Source organism: Tursiops truncatus, chromosome 1 (assembly GCF_011762595.2).
Source record: "Tursiops truncatus isolate mTurTru1 chromosome 1, mTurTru1.mat.Y, whole genome shotgun sequence".
Lineage (NCBI taxonomy): Eukaryota > Metazoa > Chordata > Mammalia > Artiodactyla > Delphinidae > Tursiops > Tursiops truncatus.
This window is the reverse complement of record NC_047034.1, coordinates 55,157,725-55,184,888: the sequence shown is the minus strand read 5'-3', so window position 1 is coordinate 55,184,888 and position 27,164 is coordinate 55,157,725. Positions and strand designations below refer to the sequence as shown.

Below are 27,164 nucleotides of genomic sequence, written 5' to 3'. Positions count from 1 at the left end.
TATTGAAGAGGCTATCTTTTCTCCATTGGATATTCTTGCCTCATTTATCAAAAATAAGGTGACCATATGTGCGTGGGTTTATCTCTGGGTTTTTTATCCTGTTCCATTGATCTGTATTTCTGTTTTTGTGCCAGTACCATATTGTCTTGATTATTGTAGCTTTGTAGCTTATTGTCTTGATTACTGTAGCTTTGTAGTATAGTCTGAAGTCAGGGAGCCTTATTCCTCCAGCTCAGTTTTTCTTTCTCAAGATTGCTTTGGCTATTTGGGATCTTTTGTGTTTCCATACAAATTGTGAAATTTTTTGTTCTAGTTCTGTGAAAAATGCCAGTGGTAGTTTGATAGGGATTGCATTGAATCTGTAGATTGCTTTGGGTAGTAGAGTCATTTTCACAATGTTGATTCTTCCAATCCAAGAACATGGTATATCTCTCCATCTATTTGTATCATCTTTAATTTCTTTCATCAGTGTCTTATAGTTTTCTGCACACAGGTCTTTTGTCTCTTTAGGTAGGTTTATTCCTAGATATTTTATTCTTTTTGTTGCAGTGGTAAATGGGAGTGTTTCCTTAATTTCTCTTTCAGATTTTTCATCATTAGTGTAAAGGAATGCAAGAGATTTCTGTGCATTAATTTTGTATCCTACAACTTTACCATATTCATTGATTAGTCTAGTAGTTTTCTGGTAGCATCTTTAGGATTCTCTATGTATAGTATCATGTCATCAGCAAACAGTGACAGTTTTACTTTTTCTTTTCTGATTTGGATTCCTTTTATTTCTTTTTCTTCTCTGATTGCTGTGGCTAAAACTTCCAAAACTATGTTGAATAATAGTGGTGAGAGTGGGCAACCATGTCTTGCTCCTGATCTTAGGGGAAATGGTTTCAGTTTTTCACCATTGAGAATGATGTTGGCTGTGGTTTTTTCATATATGGCCTTTATTATGTTGAGGTAAGTTCCCTCTATGCCTACTTTCTGGAGAGTTTTTATCATAAATGGTGTTGAATTTTGTCAAAATCTTTTTCTACATCTATTGAGATGATCATATAGTTTTTCTCCTTCAATTTGTTAATATGGTCTATCACATTGATTGATTTGTGTATATTGAAGAATCCTTGCATTCCTGGGGTAAACCCCACTTGATCATGGTGTGTGATCCTTTTAATGTGTTGTTGGATTCTGTTTGCTAGTATTTTGTTGAGGATTTTTGCAACTATGTTCATCAGTGATATTGGCGTATAGTTATCGCTCTCTGTGACATCTTTGTCTGGTTTTGGTATCAGGGTAATCTTGGCCTCGAAGATAGAGTTTGGGAGTGTTCCTCCCTCTGCTATATTTTGGAAGAGTTTAAGAAGGATAGGTGTTAGCTCTTCTGTAAATGTTTGATAGAATTTGCCTGTCAAGCCGTCTGGCCCTGGGCTTTTGTTTGTTGGAAGATTTTTAATCACTGTCTCCACTTAGTGTTTGTGATAGGTCTGTTTATATTTTCTATTTCGTCCCGGTTCCGTCTCGGAAGGTTGTGCTTTCCTAAGAATTTGTACGTTTCTTCCAGGTTGTCCATTTTATTGGCATATAGTTGTTTGTAGTAGTCTCTCATGGTCCTTTGCAGTGTCAGTTGTTACTTCTCCTTTTTCATTTCTAATTCTATTGATTTGAGTCTTCTCCCTTTTTTTCTTGATGAGTCTGGCTAATGGTTTATCAATTTTCTTTATCTTCTCAAAGAACCAGCTTTTAGTTTTATTGATCTTTGCTATTGTTCCTTCATTTCTTTTTCATTTATTTCTGATCTAATCTTTATGATTTGTTTCCTTCTGCTGACTCTGGGATTATTTTGTTCTTCTTTCTCTAATTGCTTTAGGTATGGTTTGGTTGTTTATTTGAGATGTTTCTTGTTTCTTGAAGTAGGATTGTATTGCTAACAACTTCCTTCTTAGAACTGCTTTTGCTGCATCCCATAGGTTTTGGGTTGTCATGTTTTCATTGTCATTTGTTTCTAGGTATTTTTTGATTTCCTCTTTCATTTCTTCAGTGATCTCTTGGTTATTAAGTAGTATATTGTTTAGCCTCCATGTGTTTGTATTTTTTACAGATTTTTTTCCTGTAATTGATATCTAGTCTCATAGCATTGTGGTTGGAAAAGATGCTTGATACGATTTCAATTTTCTTAAGTTTACCAAGGCTTGATTTGTGACCCAAGATATGATCTATCCTGCAGATAGTTCCATGAGCAGTTGAGAAGAACGTGTATTCTGTTGATTTTGGATGGAATGTCCTATACATATCAATTAAGTCCATCTTGTTTAATGTGTTATTTAAAGCTTGTGTTTCCTTATTTTTTTTATTAATTATTAATTTATTTCTTTATTTTCGGCTGTGTTGGGTCTTCGTTTCTGTGTGAGGGCTTTCTCTAGTTGTGGCAAGCGGGGGCCACTCTTCATCGCGGTGCATGGGCCTCTCACTATCGTGGCCTTTCTTGCTGCGGAGCACAGGCTCCACATGTGCAGGCTCAGTAGTTGTGGCTCACGGGCCTAGTTGCTCCGTGGCATGTGGGATCTTCCCAGACCAGGGCTCGAACCCGTGTCCCCTGCATTAGCAGGCAGATTCTCAACCACTGCGCCACCAGGGAAGCCCTTGTGTTTCCTTATTTATTTTCATTTTGGATGATCTGTCTGTTGGTGAAAGTGGGGTGTTAAAGTCCCCTACTATGAATGTGTTACTGTCGATTTCCCCTTTTATGGCTTTAGCATTTGCCTTGTGTATAGAGGTGCTCCTATGTTGGGTGCCTAAATATTTACAATTGTTATATCTTCTTCTTGGATTGATCCCTTGATCATTATGTAGTGTTCTTCTTTGTCTCTTGTAATAGTCTTTATTTTAAAGTCTGTTTTCTCTGATATGAGAATTGCTACTCCAGCTTTCTTTTGGTTTCCATTTGCATGGAATATCTTTTTCCATCCCTTCACTTTCAGTCTGTATGTGTCCCTAGGTCTGAAGTGGGTCTCTTGTAGACAGCATATATACAGGTCTTGTTTTGGTATCCATTAAGCCAGTCTATGTCTTTTGGTTGGAGCATTTAATCCATTTACATTTAAGGTAATTATTGATATGTATGTTCCTATTACCATTTTCTTAATTGTTTTGTGTTTATTTTGTAGGTCTTTTCCTTTGCTTGTATTTCCTGTCTAGAGAAGTTCCATTAGCATTTGTTGTAAAGCTGGTTTGGTGGTGCTGAATTCTCTTAACTTTTGCTTTCCTATAAACCTTTGATTTCTCTGTTGAATCTGAATGAGATCCTTGCTGGGTAGAGTAATCTTGGTTGTAGGTTTTTCCCTTTCATCACTTTAAATATGTCTTGCCACTCCCTTCTGGCTTGCAGAGTTTCTGCTGAAAGATCAGCTGTTAACCTTATGGGGATTCCCTTGTATATTATTTGTTGCTTTTCCCTTGGTGCCTTTAGTATTTTTTCTTTGTATTTAATTTTTGAAAGTTTGATTAATATGTGTCTTGGTGTGTATCTCCTTGGATTTATCATATATGGGACTTTCTGCGCTTCCTGGAGTTGATTGACTATTTCCTTTCCCATACTAGGGAAGTTTCAACTATGATCTCTTCAAATATTTCTCAGTCCCTTTCTTTTTCTCTTCGTCTTCTGGGACCCCTATAGTTCGAAATTCGTGTGTTTAATCTTGTCCCAGAGGTGTCTGAGACTGTCCTCAATTCTTTTCATTCTTTTTTCTTTATTCTCTTCTGCAGTAGTTATTTCCACTATTTTATCTTCCAGGTCACTTATCCGTTCTTCTGCCTCTGTTTTTCTGCTTTTGATTCCTTCTAGAGAATTTTAAATGTCATTTATTTTGGTGTTCATCATTGTTTGTTTGATCTTTAGTTCTTCTAATTCGTTGTTAAATGTTTCTTGTATTTTCTCCATTCTATTTCCAAGATTTTGGATCATTTTTACTCTCATTACTCTGAATTCTTTTTCAGGTAGCCTGCCTATTTCCTCTTCATTTGTTTGGTCTGGTAGGTTTTTACCTTGCTCCTTCATCTGCTGTGTGTTTCTGTGTTTTCTCATTTTGCTTAACTTACTGTGTGTGGGCTCTCCTTTTCGCAGGCTGCATGTTTGTAGTTCCCGTTGTTTTTGGTGTCTGTCCCCAGTGGCTAAGGTTGGTTCAGTGGATTGTGTAGGCTTCCTGGTGGAGGGGACTAGTACCTGTGTTCTGGTGGATGAGGCTGGATCTTGTCTTTCTGGTGGGCAGGACCGCATCTGGTTGTGTTTTGGGATGTCTGTTACCTTATTATGATTTTAGGCAGCCTCTCTGATAATGGGTGGGGTTGTGTTTCTGTCTTGCTAGCTTGGCATGGGGTGTTCAGCACTGGAACTTGCTGGTTGTTGAGTGGAGCTGGGTCATAGCTTTGAGATGGAAATCTCTGGGAGAGCTTTTGCCATTTGATATTACTTGAGGCTGGGAGGTCTCTGGTGGACCAATGTCCTGAACTCGGCTCTCCCACCTCAGAGGCACAGGTCTGACACCTGGCCAGAGCACCAAGACCCTATCAGCCACATGGCTTGGTCAGCTCTCCTGTCTCAGAGTTGCCTGAGGGCCAGGCATCCTGTCGGGGGCTCCTCTCCTCGGATCCCGGAGACGCCTGTGGGCGGCCTACTGTCAGGGGCTTCCCAGTCAGGTGCAGTCACCTGAGGGCTGGGTGTTGGGTCTGAGTCATACAGTGCGCTGGGCGCTCGCCTTCTCTGCTCCTGAGTGCAGCATTGGGGGTTCGGCAGGTGTCTGAGGCCCAGGTCATGTCTTCAACCCAGGTTTACATCTAGCCCACAGGTTTACATCTGGGCTCCATGGTTACGACTTGGGGGGTTTACGTCTGAGGGTTTACTTCCGAATCCCAGTTTTACATCTGGGCCCGGTTTACCACCTGGGGGGTTTATGTCTGGGGGTTTTGCGTCTGGACCCCAGGTTTACGTCTCAAGATAGCTTTAATAGCTGACATTTATATAGCTCTTGCCTTTTGCCAGCCACTGTAATATGTGTTTTGCATATAGTAACTTGCCTAACTCCTACAGTACTCTATAAGATATATACTGTTATTATTCTCATTTTAGAAATAGGCTGCTTAAGAATAGAGAGGTTAAGTAATTTGACCAGGATCACAGCTAGTAAGTGGTGGAACTGAGTTTCAAATGCAGGCAGTTTGGCTCCAGGACCAGTTAAGAATGATTGAATGAACCTGGTTCCCATTTACCCATGTCTGCACACAGATGTTCATACACTAAATGTCACTAATTTTCAAGGCATTACTTTTTAATTTTTTTTTTCTAGTTGTAATGGATTTTCCTTCTTCCCCTCCCATCTGATTATCCATTTAGGAAACTTTTATCGGTCTTATGGCCAAGTACTAATCTAGGCACTGGCAATATAGAAATAAAAGTTAGTCTCCATTGCCAAGAAACTGAGTCTAATGGGAGAAGATGTAGAGGATAACAGTCAATAATAATAGGATGTGGTAAGTGCTATGATTGAAGATGCCTAGAGGGAGCGCACTTAGCCTAGCCAGAAGAGGGTAACTCCTGACCTGAATTTTTTTTTTTTTTTTTTTTTTTTTTTGCGGTACGCGGGCCTCTCACTGTTGTGGCCTCTCCCGTTGCGGAGCACAGGCTCTGGACACGGAGGCACAGCGGCCATGGCTCACAGGCCTAGCCGCTCCATGGCATGTGGGATCTTCCCGGACTGGGGCATGAACACTTGTCCCCTACATCGGCAGGCGGACTCTCAACCACTGCGCCACCAGGGAAGCCCCTGACCTGAATTTTGATGGATTAGGATTTAGCCAAGGATAGGAATCCCAGCCTTCTTTCATTTGTCCTCACTATCTCTCTTTTTTTCTCTTTATGTAGAATGGAGTGCAGTTGTTTTTTCAGAACCTTCAGAGTTATCATTTTATGTTTCTGCCTGATTCCATTGTTCCTTCTCTCTTCTTCTTTGTCACGTTTTACTTGCCAACCTCCTCACTATGTTTTCCACCACACTTTGTGTCTTTTTTCTTTCTTATTTTTTTCTTAGTTTATTTCTTTAGTCCTCCCTAGAAACTCTGTCTTATCTAATATAGTAGAGACTTAAATTTACTTTTCTTTAGCCCCCTTTCTTCCTGTCTAGCAAGATGGCCAGTAAATATATAAGACTCATGGTCAGTAGTATTTAACCTCTCTGTGCCACAGTTTCCTCACCTTTAAAATGGGCACACTAGTAGTGACTACGTCATTAGGTTGTTTAGAGGATAAAGTGAGTTAATGCCTGTAAAACTTAGAAGAGTGCCTGGAATATAAATAAAAAAGGCAGACAGTCAATAAAAGCTTGGGACTCCTATCTTCCTTGGCTAAGTCCTATTTTTGTCCAAATATTTGGCCCCTGACTTGCTGTTGTTTCTGCCTTAATTGTTCATCAGGGATCTGGTTTTACTTCAGTGTGCCCATTTTCTTTCCTTCTCCTTGGGGTTCTCCTTTGCTAGTCTAGGTGCTTACAGTTCTGATTTCCTTTTTGTGGTGGACAGTAACTTGGGAGGTTGTCAGGAAGACAAGGCATTGTTATCATTCATGTTTCATGACATATTAGTAGGGATTTATAATAATAAAATAGGTTTTTGTTTCATATAGCAACAGGGTTCATTAAAAAATTAAAATCCTTTCCCCATTATTATAGTTATGCATATTTATTTTAAAAGATAAAAATATTACAGAAATATAAAACTTAAAAGTGAAATATGCATTCCCTAAATATTTATTGGGTGCCTACTATGCGATAAGATACTGTTAGGTGCTGGAACATAATTGCTGTTAATAGTTTGGTGTATATGCTTACAGTTATTTTTAAAGGTCTTTGTAATCATATAAGTAACAATATTTACTAAAATAAAACCATACTTAAAATTACTCTTTTGTTTCTTTTCATCACCAAATAATATATTTTAGGTGATTTTCATGTTAGCATATAAAGATTCACCAATTCTTTTAAACTACCAGATAGTATTCTTTTGAATGGATATACTATAATTTAATTAATAAAACTCCTATTGATGGATTCCTGATAGTTTTCAATTCCTTATTATTATAAGCAGTGATGCAATGAAAATCCTCTTACATATATATTTTTGGCATATGTATTTCTGGATAATAAATTTCTAGAAGTGGAGTTGCTGGATCAAATGGTATATTAATTTAGAATCTTAATAAATTAAAAAAGATTGCTCGTTTAAACATCAACCTTCTTGTCTGTTTCCCCATACTTTTATCAACATTAGGTGTTATTATTCTTTATACTGTCTGCCAGTCTAATTGGTGAATATGTTTCATTGTTTTAATTTGCATTGAAAAATTATTGAGATAGGGCTTTCTTTAATATCTTTATTGGCTAGTTGTATTTTGTATGTTTTGACCTGTACTATGTTCATGTCATTGGCCCAATTTTCTGTTGGATTGTTCTTTATTTTATTGCTTAGTAAGATCTTGGTATATTAGGTAAAATAGCCCTGTCATATGTTGGAAAATTTTTTTTGCTTGTTTTTTAATATATATTGTACCTTACTTCATAGAAGTTTTTAATTTATAGGTAGTTATATTTCTTATTCTTTCTTATAGCATCTTGGTTTTGTTTCATGCTTAGGAATTCCTTTCCCAACAAGAATAATAAGAATCTGAAAGATTCTGTATATCAGTAATACTTTTTGAGTTTTATCATAATCAGGATTAATGATAGGGCTTCCCTGGTGGTGCAGTGGTTGAGAGTCCACCTGCTGATGCAGGGGACACGGGTTCGTGCCCCGATCCAGGAAGATCCCACATGCCGCGGAGTGGCTGGGCCCGTGAGCCATGGCCGCTGAGCCTGCGCGTCCGGAGCCTGTGCTCCGCAACGGGAGAGGCCACAACAGTGAGAGGCCTGCGTACCGCAAAAAAAAAAGATTAATGATGTCTATCAGTGTTTGTTTCCTTTTTTCTTTTTCCTTTTCATTGTGTTCTTAGATTTTGGTCGCCAGTTTAGCATGTACAACTTCATCAAATAATTTGGCACCTTGGTGTATTATGATTTACTGTGTAGCAAATTAGAGTATAAAGTAGGAATGTCTTGGACCCTGCTTAACTGAGTATCAATTTATAAGTACTTATATTATGCTTGGTACTAATTAATAAGAGGGGTGACCAGCAGTCTGTTTGCCTGAGAGTCTAAGTTTAACCTGCTTTCCAGTGTAACTTTTAATAGTGTCCCTTTTCCCTACTGATTTTAAACAAACAAAACCAGCCAATTATTTTACCAGCAAAATAAGTTTATTTGGAATAGCAGAGATGTGTAGTTTGGGACAAGCAAAAAATGGTAAACTATAGGCATATCTGGAGAACGGATGAGAGGGCCTTGCTTTTATAGAGGAAAGGAGGAAATTGGGGAGGGCTGCAGGGGTTCTTCATTGGCTGCAGATGGCGGGCAGCTTGTCCTTGCTGGATCAGGAGGAAATCTTTCTTCCTGCTGGGGTCTGTAAGCTGCGGTGAATGATACATGTGTGAGAACTGCCCCTCCATGGCTTCCTGACTTCACTTTAAATGAGGTTTCCTTTATTCATTTCATATGACTCTCAGAAGTGCCTCAGTTCAGTTTAAAAAATTATAAGGATTATAAGGGGTAGTAGTTCACATTAGGATATTTTAATATTAAGGCTTCAGTTGTTTCTGTTAACATTATTCCTCCAGTACTTAGTAATACTTCATGTACTTTAGCTTTAAAAAATATCTCATTTCTATTATTTTCATGATGAACTTGTTGCAAAGTTCATAGAGTTGCTTATGTGAGGTATTTCTAGAGCAGTGATGTTAGTGTATATCCTTTTAACCTTCATCCCACCATCCAGAATAATGCTTACTTTTTTTGAAATTTTGGCTTTCATTAGTTTTTTTGTTTTGTTTTGTTTTTTAATAAATTTATTTACTTATTTTTAGCTGCATTGGGTCTTCGTTGCTGTGTGCAGGCTTTCTCTAGTCGCGGTGAGCGGGGGCTACTCTTTGTTGCAGTGCGCAGGCTTCTCATTGCAGTAGCTTCTCTTGTTGTGGAACACGGGCTCTAGGTGTGCGGGCTTCAGTAGTTGTTGCATGTGGGCTCAGTAGTTGTGGCTCACGGGCTGTAGAGCACAGGCTCAGTAGTTATGGCACATGGGCTTAGTTGCTCCGCGGCATGTGGGATCTTCCCGGACCAGGGCTCGAACCCATGTCCCCTGCATTGGCAGGTGGATTCTTAACCACTGCGCTATCACGGAAGTCCCAATACTTACTTTTTGAATAAAATGTCCCTCATAATTCTTGTTTATCCGGTATCATCCTAAATATGGTGAAGCATTTGTCTGTGTGTATGCATATAGTTTGTTTATATTTTACTAAATATGTGATAAAATCTTTTCGGATGGATATGACCAAATTTTTCAACCTTGCCAGATAAACCTTTATTTATCATATTAATTTTTGGTGTTGAATATATCCACTGATACATGAATGAGTTTATGATTGGATCATGGGATTTGTAGCATGCTAAGTAAAACTGTTCTTAACACAGATCCCAATGTGATTCACTTAATGCCAATTCCTACTATACTGTAACAGCATTGATTAAACCTTAGTACTGGGCTTCCCTGGTGGCGCAGTGGTTGAGAGTCTGCCTGCCGATGCAGGGGAGACGGGTTCGTGCCCCGGTATGGGAAGATCCCACATGCCACGGAGCTGCTGGGCCCGTGAGCCATGGCCGCTGAGCCTGTGCGTCTGGAGTCTGTGCTCTGCAACGGGAGAGGCCACAACAGTGAGAGGCCCGCATATTGCAAAAAAACAAAACAAAACAAAAAAAACCTTAGTACTTGCCATCAGCCAGACAGATTTTTATCTAGCTTATTTCATCATTCAGACAATACTTCTCCAGCCTTTTCTTAGGTAGTACTGTGTCAGAGTCTTTGTTATAATGTAGGTGAATTGTGCCCATTACATCTCCTTTCTCTACCAACTGTTACCACTCAAAAAAGATTTATAGACCTTAGAATTACTCATTTTCACCACTGATTGTAAACTGTAACTCAACCTATCTTATTCTTTCTGAAACGATTACTTTACATCTTGGGATGTTTTATACAGTTGCCATTTTAAAAGACCAAATAGTTTCATCTTTCCTTAGTCAAAAATATCTTGTACTTATCAATATATCTTTAAAAAACCTTAAAAAGTTTTTTTAGGTTTCTGGTTGTGTGTTTGTATCATATTATACATGTTTCTTGGTGTTATATATTGATATATATGTCTGACTCTTGTTTTTAGTATTTATTTATCTCAGTAAATATTAATAACTATAGTAATAAAATAATTTAAATAATTTAAATAAAATATTAATTTCTGAGAATGTTCAACTGATGAATAAAGCACCATATAAGAATTTCTAATCATGTTACCATTAGCTTTTAAATTTTCTCTCTTTGGGTAAAGATATTTATTTATAGGTATTTTCAATTTCATACTGTGTAAACTGTAGACAAGAATTTTCATAAAAACTTGTGATTTGAAAATATTTATTGAGGCACTAAAGATAAAATGTATTAATGAAATACTGTTATTTTTGCAATGGGTATAATAATTAAGCAAAAGTATTATTTGATTGTTCATTAGACACACAGTCATGTTTCTTGTTTTAAAATACATTAATATCTAATATAGTATGTAATATAATGTTTGTTCTTTTTGTATTTCTTCTGCAGAGAGTGATAATGAACTCTCGAGTGGAACAGGTGATGTGTCTAAGGATTGTCCTGAGAAGATCCTATATTCTTGGGGAGAATTGCTAGGAAGATGGTAAACTTTTTTTTTATTGAAAATTTTATATTTACATAATTGATATTAATTTGCTTTATTAATTAAAATCTATGTGTTTACATATCTTAATCTTGAGATTACTTAGGCAGTCAATATAGATGGTCATCTAGGGGTTGAGCCTTCAACCACTCCAGTGTTTGGCAGTTGGAAAGATGAGTAGGAAAGATCATGCAAAGGAGTCCAAGAAAGATCCTTTGGAGGAAGAGAACCAAGGGTAGGAGGAGAACCAAGGAAGAAATCAAGTGAATTAAGACTATCAAGAAGGAGGAAGTGATCAACTGCTGATAGGTCAAGTCAGAGGAAGCCTGAGAATTTCATTGGGTCCAGCAATTTGAATGTCACTGGTTACTTGGACCAGAACCCCTCTGTGGAGAGGTAGGAATGAAAGCCTGATTGGACTATGTCTAAGAGGAAAGATAATCAGCAGTTATAGATAGATAGGTCTTTGGAGAAGTTTTGCTAGAAGGAGAGGATAAGAAATAGGGACATAATTAGGAAGTGGATGTGGGTTGAGAGATTATTCTGAAAATTAGGATGGCCGATATAGCCTGCACATTGTATGTTGTTGGAAATGATCTAGTAGGAAGAGAAAATTTGATAATGCCAGAGGAAGAGGACACAGTTGCAAGAGAAGTCGATGAATAGGCAAGAAGAGATGGACTTGTTGACTAGTGGAGGAGTTGTATTTAGAAGCGCAGAACATTCATTGTAACAGAAGGAAAGGTGGGGCATGGCTACAAAAGTAATAGCTGACTTAAATGTACTTAGTGTGTGTCGGGTGCTGTTCTAAGCACTTTAGATACCTTAGTTAATTATCATCATGACAACCCTCTGACCTAGGGATTATTATTATCTTCATTTTACAGATGAGAAAATGGAGGTGCAGCTATGTCAGGTAGCTAGTATAAAAATACACAACAGATAATGGAAGCAAATAGGTAACTTGCTCAAGATCCCATGGTCAATAAATAATTTGCCCATGATCATGCAACAAGTAAATGACAGGATTTGAATCTAGGCAGTCTGGCTCCAGAGCCAGAACTTTTTAACCAGTTGGACAGGCTGCCATTTCTATAATGTACATAGGTTTCTGGATTACTTTTTATAGGAGCATGTAGAAGTTTTAGCACAAGAGAGAATAAACTAGGAAAATTGATACCCTTCCCAGACTTCTCGTATGAGTTTAAAGAGAGATCATGAGAATGGCAGTATGGTGGACATAGATACATATGCATACAGACACATAGATAAATACCCAGTTCCTACCTTTGAGGTTCATAATCAAGAAGGGTGGGAATATACACTCATAACAGACCATTTTAACAAAATAACTGAAACAATGAGGTTGTTTCAAATTTCTTAACCATTTTGTTAAGAAAATGGTTAAGAAATTTCTTTTTTATAAAGTGACAATCACTTGATTTTTTACCCAACTTAAAAAATTCATCTATTCTCTCTTAGGAATTGTATGCTGATTTAAATATGAATAGGAGATAATTCCTACCCCCAAAGAGTTTACCGTCTTATAGAGGCATATAGACATTTAAACAGATAATTGTGACATAATGGATAAATGCTTCTGTTAGCACTGAGGACCCAATGGAAATTTTCGAATGAACACAAAAGTAGAAAAAAAAATACAATAAATGTGATAAAGAAAATCCCCAACAAATATTTTAAAGGTGAAATTGCTATGATGCTTTTTATTATTTAGAAAGGTAATTTTGGAGTAGGAAGAAAGTATTAATAGAGAAGGTAGTTAGGATGTAATTGCATGGGTTGATGAGGTCTATACCAAACTCATGGGTCTTTTGTATGGAGAGGAGTTCCAAACAGAGAAAGAATTCTGAAGTAGAGTTGATGGGATTTCTCAGCTATCATTCAGTGTACATTTTTTGCAGAAATAAAATACCATCTTTCTACATTATATTTTTAGTAGTGGACTTCAAGAAACTCATTGAAAGAATCTGAGGGAACTATTTTAAAGGACTAAGATAACTGATTTTTAGACCTTTATAAAACTTGCTGGATCTTTTACAATTCAAGTATGTATTTTTATTTTATTTGGCTTATTATTGCAGTTGTGTCATGACAATTCATATGAAAACAATAAAATTTGCCTGTTTGAGAGTTTATATCTATTACACAAGAATTGACAAAATTTTTAAATTGCTCTTGGAATATCTTTTTTAAACATTCATCTTTTTTAGAGCTTTTCAGTGAGTCTTAGGAATACTAGCTTAGGGACTTACATGAAGATATTTTTGTGATTTATTTAGGTAAAGCACCTTTTGGGGAAAACACTACATTTTGTGATTTGGGGAGATTTTTATGAGGAGACAGCCTGTGTTCTCAAGGCACTTTTAAATAAAACATAGTTGAAAGTATTTTCAACTTATTATAAAACAACTAGATCACTCTATTAAAATAAAGTGAAGCTTTTATGGATAAAATCAGAATTCAGATAATGAAATACACTATTAGAAAGATATAAAGGAAGACTATTTAATACTAATTTGAAATAATCAGAAAAAAATAAGGATACTATGGAAAAGAAAATGGAAAACAGACTATAAAATGTTCAGTGGTGGAGGTCTTCATACAAGACTGGAGTTAAGGTGTCTTGATGAAAGAACTAAATAAAAAAAAATGAGGAAACAGGGATTGAGAGAGGAGAGGGAGAGGGTCAGGGAGAGAGGAAATGAGGAGATGTTTGTGAAGGGAGGACTTGGAAACAAACTGAAGTTGTAGCAAGATTTCTTTTTCCTGAATATATTCAGAATGGTAATGCTGATGACTTATACATTAAATTATTTAAAGAATTTAAGGAATTGGGGCAGAATTATTTCTGGATAGCTTAAGAAAGCAGAGTGCTGATGCTGAACCCTTAGATGTAAGTCAGCTTTTGTGGCAGGAAGATTTTCTAACCAAAAAAGATGAAGTGAACCTCTGAGGTAAAAATTGAGTATAGTTTATTATATATAAATAAAACCATCTTCAAACTATTCATTCTCTTTTATTAGACTTTCAGAAAGTCAGTATGTATTTAATAGGCACTTTGATTATATTTTTCATAGCTATACTTATTATCACAGTGGGAAAATGTGTTCTTAATCCATGGTTTCTCAACCTAGCTGAGCATCAGCAGACTTGACAGGGGGAAAAAAAATCTAAACTTGGGAAACATGAAGGATTTGCATCACTAAGCATGAATATCCATAGCTTCCTTCCTTTTCACATCAATATAATGTTCCACTTTTTTGACTAATGAAAAAACCCGGCAAAAACACATACAGATCAGATTAAAATATGTGTTCTTGATTTATCCAGTGACCTTTAATGTGTCTCTTTTCTTGAAACTTTTCTTCATGTAGCTTGTTTAACTTAAAGTAAGACCTAGGTTGACATATCTAGGTCTTATCATTAATAGTGGAAGGAGAAATGCCTAACTTTACTTGATGTTCTCCATCTTTTAGTTTCAGTTCTAGCTATTCCCTTTTCTGAGAAAACCTTTTAACATGGGTCAGGCTGCTGCCCTCACATTCTCATATCTTCTAACCACTTACTTCCACCTCCCCTCTATCAAAACTTTCCTAATTCCATCAGTGACCACTCAGTTTCATTCAATGGCTTTTCTTCTCATCTCTTGATTTCTCTGCTGTTTTTGTTAGAAATGATACCTTGCCTTTGAAATTCTCTTCTGGACAGCTTTAACAATAGAGAAAGTTCTTACATGCCCAGATGGTTTCAAGAAAAGATGCCTCTTTGAAGGTAACTAGATGAATATAAAACAGCTTTATGATGCTATTAGAATCAATGAGAATGTTCGCTTTTAAAAAAGCATTCTTTAGCTTAGCCTTAGTAGTTGATCATGTTAATTTAGTTTCATAAACCTATTCATTTACCTAAAATGTATTGAAGACCTTTTATATGCCAGGCACTGTTCTAGGTGCTTGGGATATATAACTAAAGAAGACAGAGATTCCTGCCCTTGTGGAGTTTATATTCATGCATTAAAAACTGCCCGATTACTACTTGTTTAGTATTTGTCTGGTTTATGTGTGACTTTTTGAATAATTTGATAACTATCTTGCTTCTAGTGCAGAGTTCGGCACCTGTCATAACTAGCCCATTTCCAAGTCTCTTGATAGCTGCAGTTAATGCTGTACGCTATTAAAGCAATGGCCATATATAGTTATATTTTTATTAGAAATATTGAAACAATGATTATTTCTATAGATTGTTCTTTTGTTTGGGTCTTCTCTGGTCATAGATGTATACTAGTAGCATTTAGCTTAGTATCCACTAGTATCTCTTAAGTACTAGGGTGCTATATGCAATATAATTACTGTGTCATTACAAGAATAATCAGTAAATTAAAGCTGTTAATCATGTTGTGTTATGAATGACATAGTTCTTTTTAAATGTCAGTCTGTAAAGATAAATAGTGCCTGGGTTTTTAAGAGAGGAGAAAAGACTTTTCTATTATACCCAGCCAAACAGATGGCTGAGGATCAGCTAGAAGCTGAATGTTGGTTGAGTTGAATCATATTATGGTAAAATGTGTATTAGGGACTGTTGACTATTAACCTTAAGGTGTGTGTATGCATGAGTAGGAAGAGATATTCCAGATTCAAAATCTTATATAAATCATTATACAAAGTAATTTGAGCCAACATAACACTTAATCAAGCTGTTTGTCCTCTTCATTTTGTCTGCCGCATCGGAAGCATATCGTAGTAGGATGAGTGGATGTTAGGAGGTCATTGTAGAGGTTGTAGAGTGACTACAGTTGGTGGTAGTGGAAGTAGAAGTGCATGGATTTTGGACAGGTTGGGAAAATAAAATGCATTAGACTTCTTGATGGATTAGTAATGGATTATGGGACAGAGAGTAATGTCAACCATAACGCCTAGGTTTCTAATTTGGTTGGATTGTAGTGACAATCACTGAGGTAGGATACCCTGGAAAACGATGAGGTTTAGGGAGAAAGAATATGAGTTTAGATTTGAGCATGTTGATTTCTGGAGCTCAGAATACATGGGCATGGATGACAATGCCCAGAGACAAGAGACTGAAGAGAATTAGATCACTGAGGGAAACTGGAGAGATTAAAAGCTCAGAATACTTAAGAGGTTAATAGAGGAGAAGCAATCATCAGTGGGGTTTGTGGGTGGGAGGAAAAGAGAGTGCTTTGTTATTGAAGCCGAGGGAAACAAAGTGGTCAACAGCGAAAGGAGTGAAAAATGTCTTTTGAGTTTAGTGGCATAGAGAGGTCATGTATTGCTTAAGTGAAAACTGTTTCTAGGAGAGATAGAGAAGCCATGTTGAGTTGAGCTGAGGAATGAGTGTGAGGGGAAGAAATAGAGATTGAGTATACAGCGATCCTTTAGAGAAATTTGATGTGCAAGGTAGGAGACAGTATGATATCTAGAGTGTGATGTGGGGTGGAATAAAGGTTTCTTTTATAGGAGATATTTATTGGAATTTTAATAGCTGTAGATACACAGTGATGACCTTGATTTCTGTATAATATGTAATATATTTAATTAGTTTGAATTCTTATATGATATTGTACATTATGGGACTCATAATTCAGCATATTTTGCATTTAATTTCATAGGAAATGAGCTTAGCCCTTTGCACACTGTTGTTTTTAGTTAACTCATTTCTTTTTTTACATTAAGAGTACAGAAACTTTCCTAGCCCTCAAACCACATACGTTTTTCCTATTCAAAAGTGTAATCAGAATCAAATAATAAATTACAAAAAAGATCCTTTTATGACTGATCCTGGCTCTCTTGTGGTGCAGTATTCTTTTGCTAATCTTAAATTCAGTTGGATAGTGAAGAAGAGGCAGTAGGAAGGAAATCCATGTGTCATACAGTTTACTCAGGTGTAAGTCTTCTCAAGAATAGTTAATACTCTATCTACTTGACATATTTTATGGAACATATTTAGCTATGGTGTTTTTCCAAATTAACTAAATTTATATTTTAATTGAAGTCCATGAGAGAAATTTAAAGACCTGAAACGGTTTTTTTTGGTGTATTATTATAAAAACATTCAAGACCGTTGTAAATATTTCAAACAGTATAGGAAAATAAAAGGAGTACTTTCTCTCAATTCCATTACATAGATATTTTGGAGTTTATTCTTCCATATTCTTTTCTATGCATGTCAAAAGCAGGTTTCAAAATAGTATGTGTTAGGGAGAGAGTGTGAGAGAGAGAATGTGTATTTTAAATAATACCATATATATACTATTTTGAAACCTGCTTTTTTCACTTAGCAGCATAATTATGTTAATGGTGTCGTAGCATGTTAAATCATGTAAGCTCTACCTCTTTTTACTTTGTTTTGCTTCAAGCCTGTCAGTATTATCAGCTTAGGTTCCCTAACTCAACAATATAAACGTTTTCCTTTATGAGGCTGAAAGAAAGCAGAATGGTCATGAATTTGATGGTTTATTAAAGATATTAATGAGATGAGTTTACTTGAACTTTCGAGTTATGGAACTTATTACAGTTTTTCCAAGATAGCTGGACTATGAGAGGATGGGGAAAGCATGGAACATATTTTCAGATGAAGGGCATGCCAAAACTGAGGTCTGGCCTGGAGCTGGAAGAGTGTGTAAAGATAGAGAAGGAGGTAAAGTAGATGGGAGGCCAATTTTAGAAAATAGACATATGGTTTCTATGACTTTTCAGGCTTAAAACTTGAAACCAGAACCTGGGATGTTAGACCAAACCAGAGTACATCATTAAGGTTTGGAGTCCAGATGATTACACTAGGATCAGCTCTAAGAGATCAAAGGTGAGCAGCAAAGTAGAGATAAAGTCTGAACAAAAAGGCATAGAACATAGCTCCAGGTTCAAGCTAGGCATAGACTGGGAACTACAGTTCAGTTTCTTGTTCAGTTGGGCAGATTATCATAGTAGCATACCTACTATGTGATCATTGACTTCATGACAATGTATTTTTCATTGTTCCAATTCTAAACACCCTTGGAAATGGGTAAGGCTGATAAGTGTATGTTGCTGGGGAGTTGGATAGGTTGTATATGTTTTGGAGGAAAGGTCTAGGTTCTTGCTTTAGGAAGCACTTTGGGTCAGGATGTAGAGGTATATAGTCAAGGTGTGATAGGCCCCTGATCTACTTTCAGCATTCCTTGCCCCCAACACTTACCATACACACATCATTAGCCAACTTGTCATACGTTCATCTCAGGGGATTCAGATGGCTCTTTTTATGCCTTGGAATGCTGCCTAGAAATATATAGTTAACATATTCATTATTATGAGTAGGTTCATAGGATGATTAAAAAGTAAATGAGGAGAAGAAAGAACTTTCCTTGTGGGTGGAATAACATGGTTCACTAATAAAGAAGATGGAATCAAGAAAAAAAGTTGAAGACATTACTAAACTTAAGCACTACTATTATTATTTCATGCCCCTCCCTGCCATTTTTCTCCTGATCCAGTCTTGCACTTTTATATAAACTCATCAATATACTTTTCATAACAACAGCAGGTCAGCAGTGGTGAAGGGAGTATGAATGGTTTATTTTCTTGTTTTCTCAGGCACAATAATCTTGGTGCGCGACCAAAAGGGCTGTCTACTCTGGTGAAGAGTGGTGTTCCTGAAGCATTGAGGGCAGAGGTATGGCAATTATTAGCAGGCTGCCATGACAACCAGGCAATGCTGGATAGGTACCGACTTCTTATCACAAAGGTAGGAGATCTTTTCATATTATTCTCATGCAACAGTATATTAAGTAAATCCTGTTTTCATAGCTCCAGTAAGTCATAAATGCTTTGAACTTCTTTAAAAACTCTATTGTTGTTCAGTGAATAGTTGCCTTTTGTTCTAAACACTTGTTGGACAGTGATAAACAATGCACTGTAGTGATCTATGAACACTTAATGCCTTGGCTTTCATTTTTTGTTCAGGTAACTTTATAACTGTTTACTAAGTTGGAATATACTTATATTTCAAGTACTCTCAATTAACCTTTCTTACTGTATGAGATTTATGTACAGTTGTACACAGTATAACTGTACTCTAGTATAATTTTAAAGTCAAATTAACGTAAAATGAAATTATAAGGCCTCCTATGCTTATGTAACCTTACACTTAAATGATGTGGATACTTGCCCATATCCTTATCCTGTCAGGAGCCTCTGGTTCCAATGTAAATTCCTTTGCTTATGCCCCAAAAATTGATTTTAGAGCACAGGTAAAGGTAATCCTCGATCCTAGGCTCTCTTCTTAGGTCTTATCTCCTAATTTCTTAATTACTCTAATAAATCATGGATTTTAACATAATGGTAACATTTTGTTTGTTTTATAGAAAATCTCTATTCATAAATAATTTTTTTGATAAGTAAGACTTTATTCCTCAGGCTATATCAACTTTTAAAATTCTTTAGCCCCTCTGATTCCTTCTTCCCTTCCTTACCTCTTTGCCGCCCTCCCTTTCACAAATATTTTCTGAGTGCCTAGTATATTCAGTCACTGCTAAATTCATTCGTTTTTTTTAAAAAAAACCTTTATACCATTTTTTATGATTAGTATTTTCTATAGTGGAATGTGCAAGATGATCCATTGATGTTGGGGGCAGAGATGTCTAAAGTTCCATTTGCATTTTTTAAGTTACAAATGCAAAGTGTTATTCAGCTATACTAATATTTGTTGTGCCGTGCTAGGTCCTTGGGTCTGATGGCCACTTGTCATGTGTAGTTCAGGAGTGACCTGGGGGAAGAAGGGATTTGCACACCTTGGAATGGAATAACAGTGGTGCTCACGCTCATATATTCGCTTTTAGAATACTCAGTTTTCTTGCAGTTTGCTTGTGTTAGATTAAGTGGATTTACAGGTTATCTAGTTTTAAATCTTCATAGGATAGATGGGTGGTTCATAAAGTCTGCTGTCCCAGGATGTTACATATCAAGATGTTTAAAAAAAATAAACACACTAATCTGTCCTTCAAGCAAAATTTAATGTTATGATAATGGATGACAAAGCAACTACTTTGGGAAATAAATTCATGTTATAGAGAAGGATGTTTGAAACATTTAGCAATTTAAACATTACTATGTGATTTTGTGACTGAAAACTACATGCCTGTGTTATTACAAAACTCTTACCATTTTCTTACTTTAAAATCTGGAATCAGAAATTTCAGGTATGTTTAAAACTTGTGAAAATGGTTGAAGAGAATTTGAGACTGATTGTTAAAAATATGAAAATACAACACCTTCTGGTTTATTTGTAAGAATACTTTGAGAAAATGAGTACTCTCCTAGCCAGATTTCAACAAAATGGTTGATGGGTAGGACTGAAAGAGATGATGTGCCTCTGCTTGGATCTATTGCTTTTTGTTATTATTTTCCAGATATGATCACAATTAAAACCATGAACCAAAAAACTGATTTTGGAAAGTTTTCAAATTGTCATTTCATAAACTGCTAAACAAACATATCAGAAGATGAGGAGCCATATTGTATGATTCTATTTATATGAGATGTTTGGAATAGACAAATATAGAGAGACAGAAAGTAGACTAATGTTTGCCAGGGGATGGGGAAGGGAGGAATTGGGAGTGACTGCTAACAGGTGTGGGGTTACTTTTTGGGGTGATGGAAATATTCTGGAATTAGAGGTGATGGTTGCACAACATTGTGAATATACTAAAAACCACTGAACTGCATGCTTTAAAGTGGTGAATTTTATGTCATGTGAAGTTTATCTCAATAGAAAAATTACACAAAATAAAAAAATTTTAAATGGCCCATGTTCAATATTGAATAGTATTTTTGTAGTATTTTATTTAAGCAAATGTTTTTCATTTTTTAATTTTTCTCTACATTTCTATAGTATTTATATTAGTACAGTAGCACTTGTGAATAATAAAAATAAATAATAAATATACATATATTGGAAGTTTATGCTTAGACATTTTTATTAATGAGGATATCTGAGCAAAAATGTCCAGAGACCATGAACTCTTGGCGTCAAATCACTTTTGCACATAATTAAGCTGTATACCTTTAGTGGCTGCTCATGGCATAGCAGCAACTGTCATATTCCTTCCTCCACTAAGAGGCTTTGTTAATTCATACCTTTTAAGATTTCAGAATTTGGAAGAAAAATGAAAATAGTCTCCCAAAATGTTATTTATAAACTCCTGACAATACATATGTTCGTATATGTGGTAAAAGCTTTGCCATATATACCAAGCAACATGGTAGTTTTGAATATACAATTTTTAGGAAAAAGTTTAAGATCAAGAGACAGAATGACATAAATGTTTTCATTGAATAAAATATTCCTGGACTGCTTTCACTGTGGGGTTCTGGCTGTGATTTACTTTCTGCCTGTGAAGACTGGAGGGAGGAAAAAAAGCCACATTATTTTCCTCTGGCAGTGGTGGGCAGATGCCTGGGCCTTGCCAGTTGTGAGATTTTGCATCTGCTTTGGGCGTTCCATTCTGAATCACATGCCTTCATTCTGTAGTTCCTTTTTCCTGCAGTTTCCTATCCTGAGTAGCAATAGCAACCTCCTGATTCTTTGGACTGTAGTTGTGGTGGCAAACCTGAAAGCTAGCAGTGATGTTCCCAGTCTCTTGGTCTTCCAGTGTGTAAGCGCCTAAGTCCTTGCATTAAATCCTTTTTGAAATACTTAGAGTGGGTTCTATGTCCCTGACTGAACCCTGTCTGATATACCTGGCATATGGTTGCCACCTTGTTGTCACAAGATGGCTGCTCTACATCAAGTGTTGTGTCCAGAAAAGAGAAGAGAAAAGACAAAGGCAGCCAGACTTGAGGCTAAGGGAACAGTCTTCCAGACTGCCAAGTCTGCCCAAGATTCTGACACCAGCTGCAAGTTTGGGGGTCCCCAGAACCATTCTCACTTCCTACCAGTTGGCTACAAATTTGGGGGTCCCCATAGACTTCCTCAGGCATGTAGCAAAGTGTTATACTTACAATTACAGTTCTTTTTTTTTTAATAGCAAAAGGATGCAAATCAGATATAAATCAGAACCAGCCAAAGGAAGAAATACATTGGGCAGAATCTGGGACTGAGAGGGTTCCAAACAGGAAGCTTGCATTGTCCTCAGGGATATATTACCTTCCCAGCATCAGTCTGTAGTAGTACCTATCACCATCCCAGGCATTTCAACAAGCTTTGGTGTCCAGAGTTTTTACTGGGGTTTCATCATATGTATATATGATTGATTGGATCATCGCCCACTTGGTTGAACTCAGTCTTTAGCCTTCTCTTGTTCCCTCCCCTGAGACTGGATCGATATCACCTGGCTCAACACCCCTATCCTTTAATTACATGGCTGGTCTTTCTGCGTTGGCCAGCTCCCATGCTTAGTCCTCTTATTAGCATAAATTTTCTAGGGCCCTTCCATGAGTCACCCAAAATGTAAGCATAAACTGTCAGATGTGGTTGGAGGGGCCCATCATGAATAACAAAGATGTCCCTGTCATTTGGGAAATTCCAAGCTTTTAGAAGTTACGTCCCATGAGCCTGGACCTTCCATGAGCCTGAACCTTCCAAGAGCCTAGACTTCTTTTTGGTGTATCTCTTTTTGCCAGAACCAGGTCTGTCACTCTTTTAAAGATTTTTTCCTTAAGCCCCAAACAGCAGCTTCCACATAATCTCCTTGATCAGGATTCTGTTACATGGCTATCTCCATAGAAAGCTGGGAAATATTTTTTTAAGGTGGTACATTGCTGCTCCTCTTCATCCACTGAAATACGAGTTTATTAATAAGGAAGAAAGAGAATAGACACTAGGTAGACAGTTACCTTTCTCTGCCGCAGCTGCCTTGTTAGTAGAGACAGAAGTTGAGATCTGTTGTGCAATAATTTATTATGAAAAGCGTGTAAGCCTAGTAGTTTATTTATTTTAGGACAGCAAATGTTTACTAATCGCCACTTGAGATTGACTAATAATGTACAATTTAAGATACTATAATAAATATTTCCAACTCTGCTTTATAAGTCAATGACCACATAAAATTTTTAATGTTATTTCTATCATTAACAGTGCAGTTTATCAAAAACATTTTCTTACAAACAGTGTAGAAATGTGTGGCTCTGATCTTGTGCCTTTATTCAGGCTCTCAAGTCATAACATTTCTGTGAGAGAAAGTACAGTGGTATATTTAATTTCATTGTCTTCCTTGCTTCATAGCCAAACGTAATAAAAATAAGATGAATGATGTCAGTATTTAAAAAATAATTTTGTTCTTCCTCTATGCTTACGGGTAGAAATAAGACAGCAAGTGCTTGTAGCCAAGAGCATTAAGAATGCACTTTGGTGGTGAATGCATATGAGCTTAGGAGCTGCTCAGGAGAAAGAACATAAACACCCAGAGGATTTTCAGTAAGAAGTGCCTGCATATTTGGCACTTTCTGGTCCAGAGCTGGTAATATTTTCTTTTGGTCCAGTTAATTTTTCCTCTCTTATTAAGGGAACGGCAAGATTTCAAGGTCAGTTAATAAAATGGTTCAGCTTGAGCATATAAACTTGCTAAAGACCTCCCAAAGACATCAGATTGTATAGGGAAGAAGGAATATGAAGTATTTATAGAAAACCTACTAAGATTTGGCTTCCATGAGAAAGTAGTCTGTTTATCTTTAAATCCTATGGTATAGTGCAGTAATCCACAATTTGAAAAAACAAATCACATTCTGAAGCATCCTTTTCAGGTTAGATGGCATATAGCAGGCTGGATCCAGCCTGTCATATGCTTTGTGTAATCATCAATACAATACATTAAAGAATAATATACATTTCTGGCTCAAGCTTGTACTTTCTGTTTTGCCATAGACATACTACTCTTTATTACTTACTCTCTGTTCTTCATACGTTGTAATACCTGACCAGCCCTCAAATATATTTGATTTTGTGACTCCATTATATTAGCATATCGACCATTGCCTCAGGGGAGGGAGCTGTCACAGTGTGCTTTTAGTTGTTTAAGGTCTACTTCACCAGTAGACCCTAAACTCCAGGGGAGCAAGGACCACAACTGTTTTACTCTTTGTGGATACCCTGTGTCTGGTATAGGGCCTGGCATGTACTGGATGAGCAGTAAAATTTGTTTTTGTCCCTCTCACGAGGGACCCAAGGTCATTTGTTGACTTATTCATATAGTCATTTATTCTTTTCTATTTTCTTCCCCTAAATTGTAAGCCTTACATTGTGTTGTGGATAAAGCTGGTAAAGTGTGAAGCACAGTGTCTTTTCCCAGGAATTTTATCATCTAGTTGGGGAGAGCACAGCAATGGGTTAATTTGAGCAGCAGGTCCTGGTGTGCTAGCCTATGTTGTTTTTGCCAGGGAGTAGGTAGGAGCCACTCAGAATTACTGGCATAGAGAGTTTTGCAATGGCCAGTGGGGCATGTAGATTGAGCCACCCTGGATCTTAGTAGGTCAAGACTAGTGTGTAATATTGAACAGAAAAGAGGGCTGGGGTTACAGTGTGGAACAGTCACTCTCTCTGGCCTTGTTGTTTTTGTAGTGTAATCTATGGAAAATAAAACTTTGCAAATCTTTTTGACCGATAGGGAAAGACTCTAGGGACCAAAGGTTTAAAAAGGATGAAACACTCTAGACTGGATTTAAGATGAAGCAGGACAGGAGCTGCAGGCTAACTGGTAATCTTAATCTGGAGCTGAGGACCAAGCAGGACCAGCCAAAAGAGCTGATCCATCTAAATAATGGAGAAATTATTTGATCCCACTGGCAGCATCAAGGAGCTTTTAGGCACAACTTGCCTTGGTGAAGGCTGCAGCTCCACTTTGGGAGGAAATGTTGGTGCTCACTCTGGAGGGAGACTGTGGGTTCAGATTTCAAGCTCTGCTGGTTAGTAGCTTGTGACCTTGGGCAAGTCCCTTAATTATCCTTAGTCTCAATTCCCTCATTTGTAAAATGGGCTTAATAATACATATCGTACAGAATTGTTGTGAGGATTGAATAAGATAATTCATGTAAAGCACTCAGAGCATGCCTAATATATGGTAAGCACTCATTAGTGATAGGGGATGGGGAAAATTATAAAGCAGTATATGCTTCAATGTTAAATGAGTGGCACAGAAAAGAACTTTAGGAAATGTGGAGATTACGATGGGTTCTTGATGTCTGTGCAAGTTTCAGGACACCCATCTGAGAAATAAAGAGAAAGAAGAAAAACAAGATATGTGTAACACTCTGTTATGTACTTGTGCCACTAATTCATTCTTTCATTTATTAAACATTAAGGTGTCTTCTGTGTTAAAAGTAACACTGATATCCTCCCTTGTAGGAACGTACAGTCCAGTGTAGGAGGCAGTCTAGAAAGCAGAGAAATGGTGATGACATGGTTAAGTGCTGTGACAGAGATATGAACAAGGATAAGGGAGCACAGAGACTGGAGCAGCCAACTCTGCCCAGGAGCAAAGAACAGGAGGGTATGTTTAGTCTGAGGCAATGCCATTCCCAAAGACACAGAGTTGTGAAAGGTCCTGCCATGGTCAGAGGCTGTGGGAAGTTCAATATGACCCACGGGGACACTCTACACCATAAACTCTAAGTCAGCAAGGATTGTGTGTGGATTTTGCTCACCACTGTGATCTTACCACTCAACTAGGACTGCCCTCTAGCAGATGCTAGAAAACACTTGCTGAGAGAAGTAGTGGAGTGTGTGATGGGCATTATGTCTATTGCTTTCATATGCCCTTTCCATGTAAAACTGACAGCTTCAGTGATATAACTCCCATTTTTACCATCGGTGAGATAGGAGGTTCAGAGAGTTTGAGACGCACAGTTACTAAATAGCAGAGTCAGTATTTGAATCCACAAAGTAGAAAACTCTAAAATAGAAATGAAAGAGGGCATTCTTACATTTTGTGTTTTAAAGATCCTTTGGAAGGGAAAACTTTCTCTGTATTTTCCCCATCATTTAATCCTTAAGGGTAATAAAAGTTTAAAGAAATAAAATCAGTACTATCCCTTTTCTCTACTTTTGCTATTCATTGTATGGAAATGAAATTTATAATTTACTTGAGGAATTATTCTGTTTATATCAAGAAACATGTAAACCTTCTAAATGATGGAAACGTTCTAAACAGTACTTTCTAGAATTAGTAATAGAAAAGTTGAAATCACCTACCTTCAAGCCGTCCCTTTTAAAGTGGGTCTTCACACCATCTGTCCTAAAGTGGACTTGGCAGCTTCAACCACTGTCTGCTGCTACATGATTTCTGCCAGAGGCTGAGGGCACCAACACGTTGATGAATCAGTGGCAGACTTGTACTGCGTATTTCTGAAAGTGTAAGTTCTTTATTGCTTATCATTGAGATTTCTTGTTATTTCTATTAAATTAGCATTCTTCATAATATTGAGGTGATCTGAAAGGACGATGGAAAGATTGTGACCTTGCTGCCCCTTATAGAAACAAACAGAATTTAAAGCTTCTAAACTTAGGATTAAATCTTAATTGCTGGCTTTAGGAGCCACTGAGTAATGATCACATTTTCACGCAGTATGAGCCACTTGACATAGGGAAGATTGTGTGTGTTTTAGGGAAACCTGAATTTTATGTAGCTTTACAGAACTGTATGTGTAATTTTAATTAACATGGCATGTGTGGTATAGTTTATCAAGTCTGCTGATACTGCTTATATAGTATAGGAAATATTAGACTATAATTCTATGCTTTTTTGTAGAAGTGACCTAATTGATAGCATTCATACTTTATACTTTATTAAAATCAAAACAAGCTTTTAATTGATAAGCTTTCAGAAATACCATCATAACTCATTTCCTTCTCTCACTTGAATTTGTTTTTTTCCAAATGAATCTTCTTTTCAAGAAGTATATGTATATATGTGCACACACACATACATTTTCTTTTTAAAGGATTTAAGTTCTAGTGTTAGAATGACCTGGATTTGAGTCTTATACCTCCCATGTATTAACTTGTGATCTTGAGAAGTTATCCCAACTTTCTAAGCCTCAGTTTCATCATTTGTAAAGCAGGGATAATAATAGTACCTACTGTGATTGTTGTGGGAATTAAATAAAATGATAAAGTGCTTGGTACATAGTAAGTATTCAAGATATGAGTGCATGATATTAGTAATAATGGATATTGGTATCAGTGTATATTTCTACTTTAATATGTGTTTGACAACTTCTAGTCACATAATTTTCATGAGAGCATATGATGTGAACAATAGCTGATAGAACTGAGAAGTGATCTTTTTAGAAGT

At 36.8% G+C, this 27,164-nt stretch overlaps 1 protein-coding gene across 7 annotated transcripts in view; it reads left to right on the top strand.

Annotated features, from left to right (window-relative positions):
- RABGAP1L (RAB GTPase activating protein 1 like) overlaps positions 1–27,164 on the top strand; it is a 682,857-nt gene that overhangs the window by 172,452 nt on the left and 483,241 nt on the right. For all 7 annotated transcript variants that reach the window (XM_073804143.1, XM_073804149.1, XM_073804154.1 and 4 more), the window contains 2 exons: positions 10,777–10,870; positions 18,475–18,625. In XM_073804143.1, coding sequence (XP_073660244.1) covers positions 10,777–10,870; positions 18,475–18,625 — 245 coding nt within the window. The remainder of the gene's footprint in view (positions 1–10,776; positions 10,871–18,474; positions 18,626–27,164) is intronic.